Source organism: Capra hircus, chromosome 6 (genome assembly GCF_001704415.2).
Source record: "Capra hircus breed San Clemente chromosome 6, ASM170441v1, whole genome shotgun sequence".
NCBI lineage: Eukaryota > Metazoa > Chordata > Mammalia > Artiodactyla > Bovidae > Capra > Capra hircus.
In genome coordinates this window covers 25,721,686-25,739,878 of record NC_030813.1, presented here as the reverse complement: position 1 = coordinate 25,739,878, position 18,193 = coordinate 25,721,686, and the positions used below count along the sequence as shown (strand labels likewise).

The window sequence follows — 18,193 nt, the reverse complement described above, 5'->3', positions numbered from 1 at the left end:
AGTGGTCAGGATGTCAGTCTCAGTGAAGAAGAATCTCACCAGAGTTGCCATTTGTTGCAGGAAGGTGGACCCCTTCCAGGACCCAAAACTGGGCTCTTGTCTAACACTCGGAAATGAATTGTCCAAGGAGACACATGTGCTGACAAAGCAAGAGATTTTATTGGGAGAGGGCACCTGGTGGAGAAAAGTAGGATAAGGAAACCCAGGAGAACCACTCGGCCGCGTGGTTCCCAATGTTGGGTTTTACCATCTGAACCACCAGGGAAGCCCTCTGCTGAACTTAGATCTAATTTTGTATATTTTTGTAGTGCTTCTGTTAGCCTGGCTAGAAATTTGCTGGGTTTTCATCTAGCCCTTGAGTTATTTCCCGGAGCTTATCAAAGTTGATGGCTTTATGCCTTGCCTTTTGAAGGCCCACAATGAGACAAGCAACCATGTGATTATGGGCTGCTAGTCCAGGTCTCCCTGCCTGATAATCCTAGTTGGGATCTTCTCAGAGGACAGCTGTTGCCCCTACAGGCTTAGTGTCTGTCCTGTGTATCTCATCAGCATGCGCCTGAGAGGCTTGCCATACTCATTCTTTCTCTTCTGGGAGAAGAGTGGAGGAAAGGATGATGTAAATATCATGCCAGGTTAAGTCATAAGGCTGGGTAAGACACTTGAATTCTTTTAGATGATATCCAGGTATGAGGAGAAGGAGCCAAATGTTTTCAATCTGAGACAGATAGTGAGGGAGAATGGGACATGAACCCTAACAATGCCTTCTGCTCCAGCTACTTCCCTTGAAGGGAGGAGTGGAGCAGGGGAAGGAGCGGGGTCCTGCAGTGAAGTTTCCTGTTTTAAAGTCGTTCAGGACTGCCTATGGGGGAGGGGATCTAGGGAGGTCTGGGTAAAGCAGTAGGACCCTCAGGGTAGAGGATGAGGCTGAGATTTCAGAGCTTATTACAGCCAAAGGCTGGGGAAGGGAGTTGGGAGCTGCCTTCAGAAAGATTGGGCTTCCCTGGTGGCTCAGAGGTTAAAGTGTCTGCCTCCAATGTGGGAGACCTGGGTTTGATCCCTGGGTTGGGAAAACCCCCTGGAGAAGGAAATGACAACCTATTCCAGTATCCTCGCCTGGAGGAGGCTGGTGGGCTACAGTCCACAGGGTCGCAAAGAGGGTGCCCACTGCAGTCCACGGGGTCGCAAAGAGTCGGACACGACTGAGTGACTTCACCTTCACCTTCAGAAAGATGGAGGGAGGAGGGGATGTAAGGTGAAGGCTGTGGAGCTGGATCTGGAGCAGCTGCAAGGGGATCGGGAGCTATAGGGGGTAGGCTGTGGTCAGAAGGGTCGAAGGAAGAAGAAGAAAAGTCTAAACACGAATTGGGAGACATTTTATTCAGAGGATGTGGCCCAGAGTAGGCTAAGAGTATTTGAGAAGTAGAAAAGGATTCACAGAGAGAGGGCTGAGAGCAGAGAGTGAAGAAAGCCTGAACATAAGGGATTTCTAACCACTTGCCATTGTGGCAGCAGATGTTTATCAAGGTCCCATAGAGTATTATAACTGAAAGTGAAAGTGAAGTCGCTCAGTTGTGTCCGACTTTTTGCGACCCCATGGACTGCAGCCTACGAGGCTCCTCCGTCCATGGATTTTCCAGGCAAGAGTCCTGGAGTGGGTTGCCATTTCCTTCTCCAGGGGATCTTCCCAACCCAGGGATCAAACCCAGGTCTCCCGCACTGCAGGCAGATGCTTTACCGTTTGAGCCACCAAGGCAACTCTCAATTATAATTGAGAGTTCTGTTTTCTGGCCATTGTGATCCACTGGAGAAGGGAATGGCAAACCACTTCAGTATTCTTGCCTTGAGAACCCCATGAACACTATGAAAAGGCAAAATGATAGGATACTGAAAGAAGAACTCCGAAGGTCAGTAGGTGCCCAATATGCTACTGGAGGTCAGTGGAGAAATAACTCCAGAAAGAATGAAGGGATGGAGCCAAAGCAAAAACAATACCCAGCTCTGGATGTGACTGGTGATAGAAGGAAGGTGCGATGCTGTAAAGAGCAATATTGCATAGGAACCTGGAATGTCAGGTCCATGAATCAAGGCAAATTGGAAGTGGTCAAACAGGAGATGGCAAGAGTGAACATTGACATTCTAGGAATCGGTGAACTAAAATGGACTGGAATGGGTGAATTTAACTCAGATGACCATTATATCTACTACTGCAGGCAGGAATCCCTCAGAAGAAATGGAGTAGCTATCATGGTCAACAGAAGAGTCCAAAATGCAGTATGTGGATGCAACCTCAAAAACGACAGAATGATCTCTGTTCATTTCCAAGGCAAACCATTCAATATCACGGTAATCCAAGTCTATGCCTCAACCAGTAACGCTGAAGAAGCTGAAGGTGAATGGTTCTATGAAGACCTACAAGACCTTTTAGAAATAACACCCAAAAAAGATGTCCTTTTCATTATAGAGGACTGGAATGCAAAAGCAAGAAGTCAAGAAACACCTGGAGTAACAGGCAAATTTAGCCTTGGAATATGGAATGAAGCACGGCAAAGACTAATAGAGTTTTGCCAAGAAAATGCACTGGTCATAGAAAACACCCTCTTCCAACAACACAAGAGAAGACTCTACACATGGACATCACCAGATGGTCAACACCGAAATCAGACTGATTATATTCTCTGCAGCCAAAGATGGAGAAGCTCTATACAGTCAACAAAAACAAGACAGGGACCTGACTGTGGCTCAGATCATGAACTCCTTATTGCCAAATTCAGACTTAAATTGAAGAAAGTAGAGAAAACCGCTAGACCATTCAGGTATGACCTAAATCAAATCCCTTATGATTATACAGTGGAAGTGAGATATAGATTTAAGGGCCTAGATCTGATAGATAGAGTGCCTGATGAACTATGGCATGAGGTTCGTGACATTGTACAGGAGACAGGGAGCAAGACCATCCCCATGGAAAAGAAATGCAAAAAAGCAAAATGGCTGTCCGGGGAGGCCTTACAAATAGCTGTGAAAAGAAGAGAAGCAAAAAGCCAAGGAGAAAAGGAAAGATATAAGCATCTGAATGCAGAGTTCCAAAGAATAGCAAGAAGAGAAAAGAAAGCCTTCCTAAGCGATCGATCCAAAGAAATAGAGGAAAAGAACAGAATGGGAAAGACTAGGTATCTTATCAAGAAAATTAGAGATACCAAGGGAACATTTCATGCAAAGATGGGCTCAATAAAGGACAGAAATGGTATGGACCTAACAGAAGCAGCAGATATTAAGAAGAGGTGGCAAGAATACACAGAAAAACTGTACAAAAAAGATCTTCATGACCCAGATAATCACGATGGTGTGATCACTCATCTAGAGCCAGACATCCTGGAATGTGAAGTCAAGTGGGACTTAGGAAGCATCACTACGAACAAAGCTAGTGGAGGTTATGGAATTCCAGTTTAGCTGCTTCAAATCCTGAACGATGATGCTATGAAAGTGCTGCACTCAGTATGCCAGCAAATTTGGAAAACTCAGCAGTGGCCACAGGACTGGAAAAGGTCAGTTGTCATTCCCATCCCAAAGAAAGGCAATGCCAAAGAATGCTCAAACTACCTCACAGTTGCACTCATCTCAAATGCTAGTAAAGTAATGCTCAAAATTCTCCAAGCCAGTCTTCAGCAATACATAAACCACGAACTTCCTGATGTTCACGCTGGTTTTAGAAAAGGCAGAGGATCAAATTGCCAACATCTGCTGGATCATGGAAAAAGCAAGAGAGTTCCAGGAAAACATCTATTTCTGCTCTATTGCCTATGCCAAAGCCTTTGACTGTGTGGATCCCAATAAACTGTGTAAAATTCTGAGAGATGGGAATACCAGACCACCTAAGCTGCCTCTTGAGAAATATGTATACAGGCCAGGAAGCAACAGTTAGAACTGGACATGGAACAACAGACTGGTTCCAAATACGAAAAGGAGTATGTCAAAGCTATATATTGTCACCTGCTTATTTTAACTTCTATGCAGAGTACATCATGAGAAACACTGGACTGGAAGAAACACCAGCTGGAATCAAGATTGCCAGGAGGAATATCAATAACCTCAGATATGCAGATGACATCACCCTTATGGCAGAAAGTGAAGAGGAACTAAAAAGCCTCTTGATGAAAGTGAAAGAGGAGAGTGGAAAAGTTGGCTGAAAGCTCAACATTCAGAAAACGAAGATCATGGCATCTGGTCCCATCACTCCATGGAAATAGATGGGGAAACAGTGGAAACAGTGTCAGACTTTATTTTGGGGGGCTCCAAAATCACTGCATATGGTGACTGCAGCCATGAAATTAAAAGACGCTTACTCCTTGGCAGAAAGGTTATGACCAACCTAGATAGCATATTCAAAAGCAGAGATATTACTTTGCTGACTAAGGTCCGTCTAGTCAAGGCTATGGTTATTCCTGTGGTCATGTATGGATGTGAGAGTTGGACTGCGAAGAAGGTTGAGTGCTGAAGAACTGATGCTTTTGAACTGCGGTGTTGGAGAAGACTCTTGAGAGTCCCTTGGACTCCAAGGAGATCCAACCAGTCCATTCTGAAGGAGATCAACCCTGGGATTTCTTTGGAAAGAATGATGCTAAAGCTGAAGCTCCAGTACTTTGGCCACCTCATGCGAAGAGTTGACTCATTATAAGAGACTCTGATGCTGGGAGGGATTGGGGGCAGGAGGAGAAGCGGACGACCAAGGATGAGATGGCTGGATGGCATCACTGACTCGATGGATGAGAGTCAGAGTGAACTCTGGGAGTTAGTGATGGACAGGGAGGCCTGGCGTGCTGCGATTTATGGGATCACAAAGGGTCGGACTTGACTGAGCGACTGAACTGAACTGAACTGGGGCCTGTTATCAAGTCTGTATTGTGCCAGCCAATTTTGGAATAGTAAATAAATAAACCTTTGGTCTTATCTCCCCTTGGAAGCCTAAGGCTTTTCGGTTTTGGAGAAGGCATCTTAGAGGAGTAGATTTTGAGGGATGGGATTGAGAATTTCCCATTGTGGCTGAATAGGGAGGTTAGACAAAGGCAAGAGAAAGCGAGGAGAAAGGTCTGAGAGAAAAAGCATCCCCATTCTCAGGACTTTCTCAGAGAGTAATAATAGTCTGCTTTGAAATGGGAGTCCCCTATTTCAAAGGAGAGAGGAGGAGGTGGGCTCCTTAGGAGCCCACCCAATTGCAGTGGATCTTCCCTCCCGGGTTTTCTGACAATGAGACCCCATGTATGATAGGGCCCACATGGGGTCTCATTGATAAGATGGCTTCTTATGTCGACCTCGCAAACAAAGAATAAATCACAGTGATCTGTGAGACTGACCAAATTGCCCAAATGACATTCGGTTATCTCACTGGCACCTAACTTCTCAAAGCTGTGAAACCACCAGATTCCAGACCTCTGGCTATGTGACCATCCCTTCATAGAATTTTTCATTGGTGGGGTATAAGAAGGACTCCGTCAGAAAGGGAGAATGCTGGTTCTCCTTAAGAGCCAGTCACCCTCTCTTTTCCTTCTAATAAATTTCCTTTTTCTTGCCTGACTGCCCGGCTCGCTCTCTTTTTCTCTGCACTCACCTTACAATGTGGGCCCTGCTGTGGCTGCTAAGTCACTTCAGTGGTGTTCGACTCTGTGCGACCCCATAGACGGCAGCTCACCAGGCTCCCCTGTCCCTGGGATTCTCCAGGGAGAACACTGGAGCGGGTTGCCATTTCCTTCTCCAATATAATGTGAGCCCTGTCAACAGTAAAGCTAAGGGTGACATACTGGATGAGATGGAAGACAGGAGACAAAGAGTTAAAGAAAAGTAGGTTTCTCCAGTCTATCCCTGGGATCATATGCACAGAGCAGCCAGAGGGGCTGAGGAATAGCCACACAAGCTATTGCATCTTCATGAAGCACCCACTGGGAGAAATAGTCAGTCTGAGAGTTAATAAGCCCTTTTCTTATCAAGAAATACAAAGAATCAAGGAGGATCTAGGAGACTGTTTAGAGCACCTAGAAAAATATATTAGTGCTTTTATGGGTGTTACTCTGCTTTATGACCTTACTTGGCAGAGTGTGATGTATGTCTTGGGACAAACACTAACTCCTGCCTCAAAAACTCGAGTTTTGTGGAAAGCGGTTGCTTATGGAGATGAATGGCTTGGTAACGAACCAGTTGGGAAGATGGAGGACAAGATAGCCACCCTTCCCACTGAGAATCAGGTGGTTCCCACTGTAGAACGAGATTGGGACTGTAACACAGCTAAAGGAAGATGGGATCAGAGTCATTTTGTCAGATGTGTTTTTGAAGGACTCAGGCGAACACGTGACTTTAAAATAAGTCTTTAAACTATGCCAAACTGGCAAACAGAAAACAGAACAGGAAGAGAAGGAAGCTCCTGGTGAATTCCTAGATAGACTGAGGGAAGCCCTTTGCAGATTCACCGAGACTGATCCCGAAAATGAAGAGGGAAGAGTGATCTTAAAAGATAGATTTTTCACTCAATTGGCTCCAGATATCTGCTGTAAAGTATTAAAACAGGCATATGGGCCAAATCAGTCTTTAGATAATCTGTTGCCACAGGCTCAGACAGTCTATTATAGCAGGGAATATGAGGAAAAGAAAGGCAGAGAATAACAAAAGAACAGGCGGAAGCCCTTTTAATGGCTGTCTGAACCATTCTTAAACAGCCCGAGAAAAATTCCCAGAGGGACCCAGGTGAAAAGGCATAGGCTTGCTATTCCTGTGGAAAGGAGGGGCACCTCAAACAGGATTGCCCTCAGGCATCTAAGTCACTCCTGGCTCCATGTCCGGTCTGCAAGGGACCACAGTGGAGGAGAGACTGCCCCAGAGATGTAGGTTTCAGGGGTCAGACTCCCAAGACAATCAGGACTGAAGGTGCCTGTGGGTCCACGCACGAGCTCCCATCCTAATTACATCTGAGGAACTCTGAGTATTAATAACTGTGAGGGTGCCAATCTGTCGATTTCCTTTTGGACACTGGGGCAACTTATTCTGTGCTTACTGAAGCCCCTGGCCCTCTTTCTCCCAGGTCTGCTTCCATAATGGGACTGTCTGGACGAGCCAAATGTTATTATTTCAGTATGCATCTGGGACTCTGCTATTTTCACACGAGTTTCTGATGGTGCCAGAGCCTCCCTCACCCATTTTGGGAAGGGATATAATGAATAAGGTCCATGCCTCTGTTTTTGTGACTATGGAGCCCTCCATTTCTCTCCTTTTAATTGAACAAAATGTAAATCCAAGAGTGTTGGCTGATGGAAAGGCTGTGGGTCAAGCACAAAACGTTATTCCTGTAGCTGTCAAGCTCAAATACCCACACTTATTTTCACATAAAAAGCAGTATCCACTGAAACGTGAGGTTAGTTCAGTTCAGTTGGGAGGGTTAAAACCCATTATTGAGAATTTAAAGGAGCTGGGGCTATTAATTCCCTGTAACAATCCGTGCAACACTTCTATCATGGGTATAAAGAAGTCAAATGATAAATGGAGACCAGTTCAAGATTTACAAACAATAAATGAGGCTGCAGTTCCTTTACACCCCACGGTGCCTAATCCTTATACTCTATTGTCTGAAATTCCTGAATGAGTCAAATATTTTTCAGTCATTGATTTGAAGTTTGCTTTCTGAGTTAAACCTATATTAAATCATCCTCTACCTATGACTTTAAGACAATTGAGAGGATTTTTTGGAATCATAGGGTACTGCTGCATTTGGATTCCCAGTTATGGGGAACTTGCCTGGCCTTTGTATAAGCTTATAACTGAAACTCAACAAGCCCAAACTGACAAACTGCTTTGTTCTCCAGATGCTCAAAGGCTTTTAAGGCTCTTCAGATTGCTCTCCTGCAAGTTCCAGCTTTGAGCTTGCCCGCAGGGTCAGAAATAAATTTGTCACTGAAATAAAAGGTATGGCCTTGGGATTTTTGACACAACCCCGAAGGCTTCACCAGCAGCCTACAGGAGTGTATTCTTAAACTCTAAGGTTAATATTTGGATGACAGACAGTTGGCTTCTTAGATATCAGTCATTGTTGTTAGAAGGACCAATAACTAACTTTAAAGTTTGTGAAAACTTAAATCCTGCCACTTTCCTTCCTGAAAAGGAAAACGAAACACCTGATCATGACTGTTCCCAATTTCTAACTTTATGCAGCTTGGGAAGATCTGATGGATACCCCATTAGACAATCCTGACATGGAAATATTTACAGATGGCAGTTCTTTTCTTTGGGATGGGAAGTGTAAAGCAGGTTATGCCATGGTAATGGCTGAACAGGTTTTAGAAGCAAAATCTCTCCCAGGGAATGAGTGCTTAGCTAGTGGAGATTGTGGTTCTGGCTCTCGAGTTAAGCAAAGGGCAGCGAGTAAATATCTACACTGATTCTAAGTAGGCTTATTTGACTTTTCATGCTCATGATGCAAATTGGAAAGAAAGACAATTTAAAATAGCAACAGGAGAATCTATTAAGCACATTTCAGAGAGAGTGAGAGACTTTTAACTGCTATATATTGTCCTAAAGACAGAGAAGGCAATGGCAACCCACTCCAGTACTCTTGCCCAGAAAATCCCATGGATGGAGGAGCCTGGTAGGCTGCATGTAGTCCATGGGGTCACGAAGAGTCAGACACGACTGAGCGACTTTACTTTCACTTTTCACTTTCATGCATTGGAGAAGGAAATGGCAACCCACTCCAGCATTCTTGCCTAGTGAATCCCAGGGACTGTGGAGCCTGGTGGGCTGCCGTATATGGGGTCGCACAGAGTCGGACACGACTGAAGCGACATAGCAGCAGCACAGCAGCATTGTCCTAAAGAAGTAGTAGCTGTTATGCATTGCAAAGGGCACAGCAGGGACAGGAGTAAAGGAGCCAAGGGTAATCAGCTGGCTGTCAAGTCAGAAAGGTGGCACTTAAGGAAACCCCTTCACTACAGAAGCCTTTGATCTGGACAGGTCCTGTGGATAAGGAAAACCACAACATACTGAGGAAGAATTAGAAAGGTATGAGAAAAGAGGAGCAAAGGTTACTGATAAGGATGGTTACAGTCCAAGGATGGACAATCAGTAATTCCTGAAAATGCTCAATGGAAAAGTTTTCCTAAAGCCCTGGAATTAACTGATTATGTAACTCAGCTCTCAGCTTTTCAACAGGCATTAAAGGACTCTGAGAGGTAACTCCTGACCCAGCCTCTGAGTCAAAAAAGCTTCTGTTTGAGCTAGGAACAGAGGTCCCGATAAAAGCATTGGGATCTGGGGGCCAATCCCTCAAGCCCCTCTGGGAAGGCCCTTACCAGGTTATTCTTTCTTCTCCCACAGCTGTCAAAGTGCCAGGAATTGATTCGTGGGTGCACCACACTTGAGTTAAGAAGTGGCACCCTGACCAGAACTAAGTGATGTCATTTTATGCCTTTACTTTCTATGCTCTTATTCTGTACCTTTCAGATGGGCCTGATAACCTATGTGAGCCTGCTTCTGCTGACTCCAAATTTCTTGAGACTGCTGTTTGATCCTCGAGATTATGCCTTCCTGTCCTGGGCTCACTCCCACACTGCATTCCACAATCTATGTAACTACTGGGTCTGTGGAGTGCCCCCCTCTTCATCAGTGGATGGCTTCCCGTGGCGGGAGTCCTTCCACTTCAGGGAAAGGACTTTCTCCAAATCTGTGACTACCTTCGATAACAACAATCATATGTGATACCTCATTAATCTGATGACATCTAACAATCCTAAGATTGACAGGTGCAACACTTTGTACCTTAACTATGGACATAATGTGACTTTTTGCTTATTGTTCTGTTTTTGCTGTTTGCTCCCTGCATCTGTAACGGTGTAGCTGGATTTCGTTCTAGTTGCATGGAGGTTTTTAAGTTACAAATGGTTGCTCAAACTCCTGTTGACTGCCGCAGCTTCCTCTAACTACTACTTGGGGCCCATGGATTAGAGACCCTCAATATGAAGGTTAGGAAAACAGGCTGCCTCACCAATTTAGGGACAATGCCCCTTACCAGCTTGGAAGCAGTTACAGAATGAGAATGACTCCCCTTTCCCTAGGCAACATAATTCTCCTAAAAGAAAAGGCGGGAATGAGAGGGTTAAAGGCAGGAAGGCCAGGGGTCTCCAAATGGAGGAAACAGGCTGCAAGTGTCAGATTTTTAATCTCTCTCTTAAGTGGCAGAAGGAAACAACTACAAGTGTCAGATTTTTTTCCCCTTTCTCTATGCAAACTTAAAAGAAGATTTCTCTTAAAATTCTGTGTTGCCATGACAACACCTGGCTCCACCTGAACTTAAGTTTTGTCAGACCTTGAGCAAACCAATGCATTTCTCTTGTGGAAATGTTTCTCTTAAGCTATGTTAATGAACTACGCATTTACCCTAGAGTCTGTCTTCAAGTAGGTTCCACCTAGAACTCAGAACCCAATATGTTTTACTCACACATTTGTTCTCCTAATTTATGTTAATGAAACCATATATTTGCTTGGAAACCTGCCTTTATTCAAGATTCATGGCAATTGTTTTATGGCCAGGGATGTCTCACATTGTGCCAATGTTATCTCAAAATGAATGTTGTGGGTGAGGGGCCTGGTACCACTCTGAGTTTTGAGACATTTCCTTTCTCTGATTAGCAGCCTGCTAGAAACTATATAATATCCCGCTAAAGACTAGCGGGGGTTGGGGGGAGGCACTCTGTCTGCCCTCTTCTGATACCTATGTCAGAAGCTTTCTCTCTTTTATACTTTAATAAAACTTTATTACACAAAAGCTCTGAGTGATCAAGCCTTGTCACTGGCCCCAGACTAAATTCCTCTCCTCTGGAGGCCAAGAATCCCAGTCTTTCATGGTTTAGCAACTACCTTGAGTAGCAATTATTTTCAATTTGGCACTTATCACTTTCTTTACTATATTCACATAAACCATAAACAATACGGTATATAGTATTGTTATTGTATATGACTAAATGTATGTCATAAACTTGCTTCTTTCCCTTACCATTATATGTGTGAGATTATTCTGGGTTGAAACATTCAGAGCAAGTTTAGCCATTCTCACTTTTATATGGTAATTCAATTGTGTTACTACACAATGATTGTTAATATGTTCTCCTATTGATAGGCATTTACCCTATTTTCAATTTCTAGTTATTACAATGTGGCAGTGATCACAATAGTGCATGTCCATTTGTGTGATTTTGCAATGGTTTCTTATACACACCAAGAATTAATGGGTACAGAATATGAACATTTTCAACTCCATTTAGGTATGCCAATGTATTGCTCAAAATATTTGTACAGGCTATCTTACTAATAGCTTATAGAGCTTACTTGAGTTTTCCACAAAGATTTGTGCGTGGACTCAGACAGAACTTGCATTTTCCACATTGAGGTACGCCGAGTGGAATTACTTTGTCACCTAGAAAAAAAAGGCCATGTGTTGAATGATGCATAGTTGTTACTTATAAATAGTTTTCACCAGGTGAATTGGTGGAAAACACTATTCTTTATTGTATATATCTTATATTCGGTAGGAAGTATAGGTAGCTACAATACTTTGTTAACCTACAAGATTGCTGATTCTCCCAAGTACTGCATATGTTATCTTTTTCCTTCTTTTCTCCTGGGCTGGACAGTCAAGCAACACATCTGTATTGATACCATCAGGTGCAGAATCCTGTCTGACACTCTGTTGTCCTTGAAACGCTCTGCATCATGACTATTACTTACTATATCATGCCTATTATTTGTTACATTTGTGAACACCTTAATTATAGGAGATGTGGGCAATAGGCTTGATATGGAGAGTAAATTATATATCATCTCCATGTTTCACCATAGTTCACTCAAATTCTACATTTTTCTACTTTTTATTCAATTTGAATTTAACAAAGACTTCTAGCCTCTGATGACTAAAGTCCAATAATGATAATTAACATTTGTTCAACCTTTAGTATGTGTCAGTTACCATTCTAACTGCTTGCATATATTATCTCTTTAATTCTCAGAACAACTCTTTGAGATGGGTACTATTTTATCCCCATTTTAGAAAATGGAAATCTAAATTGAGTCACATAAAAGTGACTTAGCTGACTAAGGTTACACAGCCAGTAAGTGACAGAGCTGTGCCTTAATTGGCTGGACTTCTTTGTAGATTCCAAATTTTGAAGAGCAATTTGCTTCTATAATCTTGTTTGGAATAGAAATGTGACGAGTCATTAAAGCCCTCGGCGTGTCACAGCTCTCAGGTCTTGGACAGACTGTGTTATAGCTCTTAGACAAATCAGTGTTATAGCTCCGTGTTACAGCTCTATTTTATTTAGAAAATAGCAGGAAAATCCATCCTCGAGGCATTAGGGCACCTTGACCCAAAGACATGGAAGAGAAGAGTGCCCCAGTACGCGGGAGAGAGAGAAACCCCTGGCCCTTTGGCTCCTCTTTTTATATGTCTTTTCCTCTCCCCTGGGCCTGCTGTATGTAAATTGGGCTAGCAAGGAGTGCTGTTTGCTCTACCTGAGGTCCTCACTGTGGTCCTCGGACCTTCCTTTCTTCTATTTTCACGGGCTTTTCCTTTCCTTGTCTTTTAGCCACCGCCATTTTGGACTCCTGTTTAAAATGGACTGGAATGTGTGAATTTAACTCAGATGACCATTTTATCTACTACTGCAGGCAGGAATCCCTCAGAAGAAATGGAGTAGCCATCATGGTCAATAAAAGAGTCCAAAACGCAGTACTTGGATGCAATCTCAAAAATGACAGAATGATCTCTGTTCATTTCCAAGGCAAACCATTCAATATCACAGTAATCCAAGTCTATGCCCCAACCAGCAACACTGAAGAAGCTGAAGGTGAACGGTTCTATGAAGACCTACAAGACCTTTTAGAACTAAAACCCCAAAAAGATGTCCTTTTCATTATAGGGGACTGGAATGCAAAAGTAGGAAGTCAAGAAACACCTGGAGTAACAGGCAAATTTGGCCTTGGAATATGGAATGAAGCAGGGCAAAGACTAATAGAGTTTTGCCAAGAATATACACTGGTCATAGCAAACACCCCCATCCAACAACACAAGAGAAGACTCTACACATGGACATCACCAGATGGTCAACACCGAAATCAGATTGATTCTATTCTTTGCAGCCAAAGATGGAGAAGCTCTATACAGTCAGCAAAAACAAGACCAGGACCTGACTGTGGCTCAGATCATGAACTCCTTATTGCCGAATTCAGACTTAAATTGAAGAAAGTAGAGAAAACCGCTAGACCATTCAGGTATGACCTAAATCAAATCCCTTATGATTATACAGTGGAAGTGAGAAATAGATTTAAGGGCCTAGATCTGATAGATAGAGTGCCTGATGAACTATGAATGAGGTTCGTGACATTGCACAGGAGACAGGGAGCAAGACCATCCCCATGGAAAAGAAATGCAAAAAAGCAAAATGGCTGTCTGGGGAGGCCTTACAAATAGCTGTGAAAAGAAGAGAAGCAAAAAGCCAAGGAGAAAAGGAAAGATATAAGCATCTGAATGCAGAGTTCCAAAGAATAGCAAGAAGAGAAAAGAAAGCCTTCCTAAGCGATCGATCCAAAGAAATAGAGGAAAACAACAGAATGGGAAAGACTAGAGATCTCTTCAAGAAAACTAGAGATACCAAGGGAACATTTCATGCAAAGATGGGCTCGATAAAGGACAGAAATGGTATGGACCTAACAGAAGCAGCAGATATTAAGAAGAGGTGGCAAGAATACACAGAAGAACTGTACAAAAAAGATCTTCATGACCCAGATAATCACGATGGTGTGATCACTCATCTAGAGCCAGACATCCTGGAATGTGAAGTCAAGTGGGACTTAGAAAGCATCACTACGAACAAAGCTAGTGGAGGTGATGGAATTCCAGTAGAGCTATTTCAAATCCTAAAAGATGATGCTGTGAAAGTGCTGCACTCAAGATGCCAGCAAATTTGGAAAACTCAGCAGTGGGCACAGGAATGGAAAAGTTCAGTTTTCATTCCAATCCCAAAGATGGGCAATGCCAAAGAATGCTCAAACTACCTCACAGTTGCACTCATCTCACATGCTAGCAAAGTAATGCTCAAACGTCTCCAAGCCAGGCTTCAACAATACATGATCTGTGTACTTCCTGATGTTCAAGCTGGTTTTAGAAAAGGCAGAGGAACCAGAGATCAAATTGCCAACATCTGCTGGATCATGGAAAAAGCAAGAGAGTTCCAGAAAAACATCTATTTCTGCTTTATTGACTATGCCAAAGCCTTTGACTGTGTGGAACCCAATAAACTGGAAAATTCTTCAAGAGATGGGAATACCAGGCCACCTGACCTGTCTCTTGAGAAATCTGTATGCAGGTCAGGAAGCAACAGTTAGAACTGGACATGGAAGAACAGACTGGTTCCAAATAGGGAAAGGAGTGCATCAAGGCTGTATATTGTCACCCTGTTATTTAACTTCTATGCAGAGTACATCATGAGAAACACTGTACCAGAAGAAACACCAGCTGGAATCAAGATTGCCGGGAGAAATAGCAATAACCTCAGATATGCAGATGACACCACCCTTATGGCAGAAAGTGAAGAGGAACGAAAAAGCCTCTTGATGAAAGTGAAAGTGGAGAGTGAAAAAGTTGGCTTAAAGCTCAACATTCAGAAAATGAAGATCATGGCATCCAGTCCCATCACTCCATGGAAATAGATGGGGAAACAGTGGAAACAGTGGCTGACTTTATTTTTGGGGGTCCAAAATCACTGCAGATGGTGACTGCAGCTATGAAATGAAAAGACGGTTACTCTTTGGAAGCAAAGTTGTGACCAACCTAGATAGCATATTCAAAAGCAGAGATATTACTTTGCCGACTAAGGTCCGTCTAGTCAAGGCTATGGTTTTTCCAGCGGTCATGTATGGATGTGTGAGTTGGACGGTGAAGAAGGCTGAGCGCCGAAGGATTGATGCTTTTGAAGTGTGGTATTGGAGAAGACTCTTGAGAGTCCCTTGGACTGCAAGGAGATCCAACCACTCCATTCTGAAGGAGATCAGCCCTGAGATTTCTTTGGAAGGAATGATGCTAAAGCTGAAACTCCAGTATTTTGGCCACCTCATGCGAAGAGTTGACTCATTGGAAAAGACTTTGATGCTGGGAGGGACTGGGGGCAGGAGGAGAAGGGGACGACAGAGGATTAGGTGGCTGGATGGCATCACTGACTCAATGGATGTGAGTCTGAGTGAACTCTAGGAGTTGGTGATGGACAGGGAGGTCTGGCGTGCTGGAATTCATGGGGTCGCAGAGTCGGACACGACTGAGCGACTGAACTGAACTGAACTGAACAGGAAAATACTAATATACCTCTCAATTTGGAGCATCTTCATTAAAGAAGGAAAGAAGGATATGGTTCATCCTAGATAAGTGACAATTGCATAGCTCATATTCCAGTATTTGGTGGATCTGTTACAAAATGTAAAGTAAATAATTTCAGCTATTGGAATGCTTTGTATGTATTTATCTTACAAGTTCCCTAGAAAACATTTCAGCTAACTTTGACATATGCGTATATTTCCCACTTAAGTTACCTAAGGGTCTTCATTCTTTCTGTATTAAAGTAGTTCTGTTTTATTTAGAGGAGGTTAATGTAAATTGTCATCTGTGCCCCCATGGAGGCTTCAGTGTAAGCTCACTTTGTAGCTTTGCTTCGTAGGACAACTTCTCAGCGCTGGATGTAAATAAAGTGACTGTGTTCTCCAGATTTCATTAGACAGTTCTGACTGCAGATATTCTGCCTCATTGCTAGATTGTGATAGATTGTGTGTCTTAGTTTTGCTTTGGAAAATATGGTCCCCTTGTGTAAGTAGAGATTGATTATAGCATGCAAAGGCAATAGTGCAGCAGAAATTATCTCTGAAATACCCTGATGTTTCCATTTAGTTGGAATCAGAAATTAAAATACCTGGTTTGAAGTTGGTCACTCCTGGCCCAACACTTTCCACAATTCCTGCACCCTCATGGCCAAGGATCACTGGGAAAAAACCCCCCTCAAATTGAGGATGGAGGATATGGGCATCAGAATGGCACAGGGCGGTGGCAATTATCTGCAAAGCAATCACAGACTTGAGTCCTGTTTCTGTAATTATATCATTAGGGTTGTTCGGATGATTTTAGGCCAATGACACCTTGAAACTTAACAACACTCATTGAGGTCAATAAAAGAACTGCATTTTGAAAAATAAAAGGAACAGTTAAAAATATATTAGGTTATATTCTTTCCTCTTAATGCATCTTTGTTTTCTTCCTTTTGCTGTCCCTGAAAAATGACACAGAGAATTGGCAGTCACTGTCTCTAGGACAGGAGAAATCAAAGGTAATAAAATCTATTAGAGGGAGTGCAGGAAACACAGGCTTCCAGGGCTTGTTCAGATTTTATTGAAACTGAATGAAATACAATTGAGGTAATAAACTTTTACAGTTAAAAGAGCTGTATCAATTAAGGATTATCTTAATTAATTAGAAAGTATCCCTGCATTATTCTTCAAGATTCTGTTCATGAGGATATCTCATTCATTCTCAGGCAAAAACTTACTGTGGTGATCCTGAGGAAAAATATAAGCCAGGTCAACTGTAGGGAAAATAGAGAAATTGACCCACCCTGTCACTTATGATCCCTCTCTGCTCAGTACCATCTCTTCTCCTTGCCCTCTCGCTTCTGTTCCCTCCTGTGAGCACCCAAGACCCTTAGCACTTCAGATCTTTTCTTATTTTGAACTAAACTCTCAATCTTCCTTTTAAAACATCTGTCAATAACTGGCAACTGGAAAACAAAAGAAAACTTACCTAATTCTAATCTAATGTAAATTCCTGTGTCTGATTCTTATAATTTATTCCTCCTGGGAATAAATACCTGATTTTGATGTGAACCTAAAAACGTAATCCCCCACAGTGGGAAACTCCTGAGACTCTCAGTCAAACCACATAGGTCTGACCTGACCAAAGCCAAGTCAGCATTTGGTGTCTTGTTTATCCTGCCCTGGGAGAGCCCATACTTACCTGAATTCGAACTTCATGATCCTTGGGGGGAGCTACTTCAACCTCTTCAATGCTGAGGGGCTTGTTCGCTTCCCAGGCGATAGCTGCTTTGCATTTAATAATCTGAGAAATAGGGAGAAAGGAGGAAAGGGGGAGGAGGAAAGAACAGAAGGGAGGAAGAGAGAGAGAAAGAAAAATATCGCGGAAAAAAGTGAAAGAACATGTTGACACCATTATTTCATGAAAGAGAGTTTTGGGGTTTGTGGCTGGATGTTATACATAGTTATTGTAAAGACAAGCGACCTTAATTGACAATAGAAAGTCAAAGTCTACATTATAGTCATTGCACTTTTAATTTTTGAAAAGAACAGGTGTATTAAAGTTTACCTTAATGTAAGGCCTTGATTTTTTTTTCCCTCTCCAGAACAGAGAGGATAAATTTATAGGATTTGGAGAGAGTAGATGACCAATATGTATTTTATGATTGAGCAATTTATTTATCAGCTCTGCATTACCTGAATCCTTATTGCTAGAGCGGATGTGTTTTACAACTTTGCTACTCAAAATGTGAACCTCCTTGACACCAGCAACATCACTTGGGAATTTGCTAGAGCTATAAGCCCTGTCCAAAATCTACTGAATCAAAACCTGCTTTTTTTTTGATTAGTATGCACAAAAAAGTTTAAGAAATGAGGCTTACATAATTATTAAATTTATCAGTGGAATGTACATTAAAGATTTTTTCCCTTTGAAATCTGGATAAAAATATATGAAAAGAAATTAAGTATTAAAGATTCTATAATCTATAATTTTAGCCCCTTAAAATTTTATTTTTAATTTTAAATATAAGTAATATTGAAGGAAAGTAGAAAAAATAAACCTATACTTCATTCTAATGCTATTATGTTTACTTTTGGTATGATATTCCTAGTCTTTGTTCCCATGAACATGTATTTTTGATACTTGTTATGCAATTTGAACTGTTTTAAATATCATTAGTTTTATTATAAATGAAACATAGAAATGCAAATAAGAAAAAAAGAAACAAAATCCATCTGTAACTTTGTCTTCTACTTTATGATTTTGAAGTAGATCCTCTGAGCTTTTTCACTTGGGACAAAATTGTATGTAATATTTTAA

General features: G+C 42.2%; 1 protein-coding gene across 2 annotated transcripts in view; it reads right to left on the bottom strand.

The window, feature by feature from the left end:
• The window catches only part of LOC102173738 (alcohol dehydrogenase 4), a 40,430-nt gene that overhangs the window by 20,606 nt on the left and 1,631 nt on the right, over positions 1-18,193 (bottom strand). For both annotated transcript variants that reach the window (XM_018049289.1, XM_018049288.1), the window contains exons 2-4: positions 17,075-17,176; positions 15,981-16,122; positions 11,356-11,443 (exon numbers count right to left, since the gene is read on the bottom strand). In XM_018049289.1, coding sequence (XP_017904778.1) covers positions 11,356-11,443; positions 15,981-16,122; positions 17,075-17,176 — 332 coding nt within the window. The remainder of the gene's footprint in view (positions 1-11,355; positions 11,444-15,980; positions 16,123-17,074; positions 17,177-18,193) is intronic.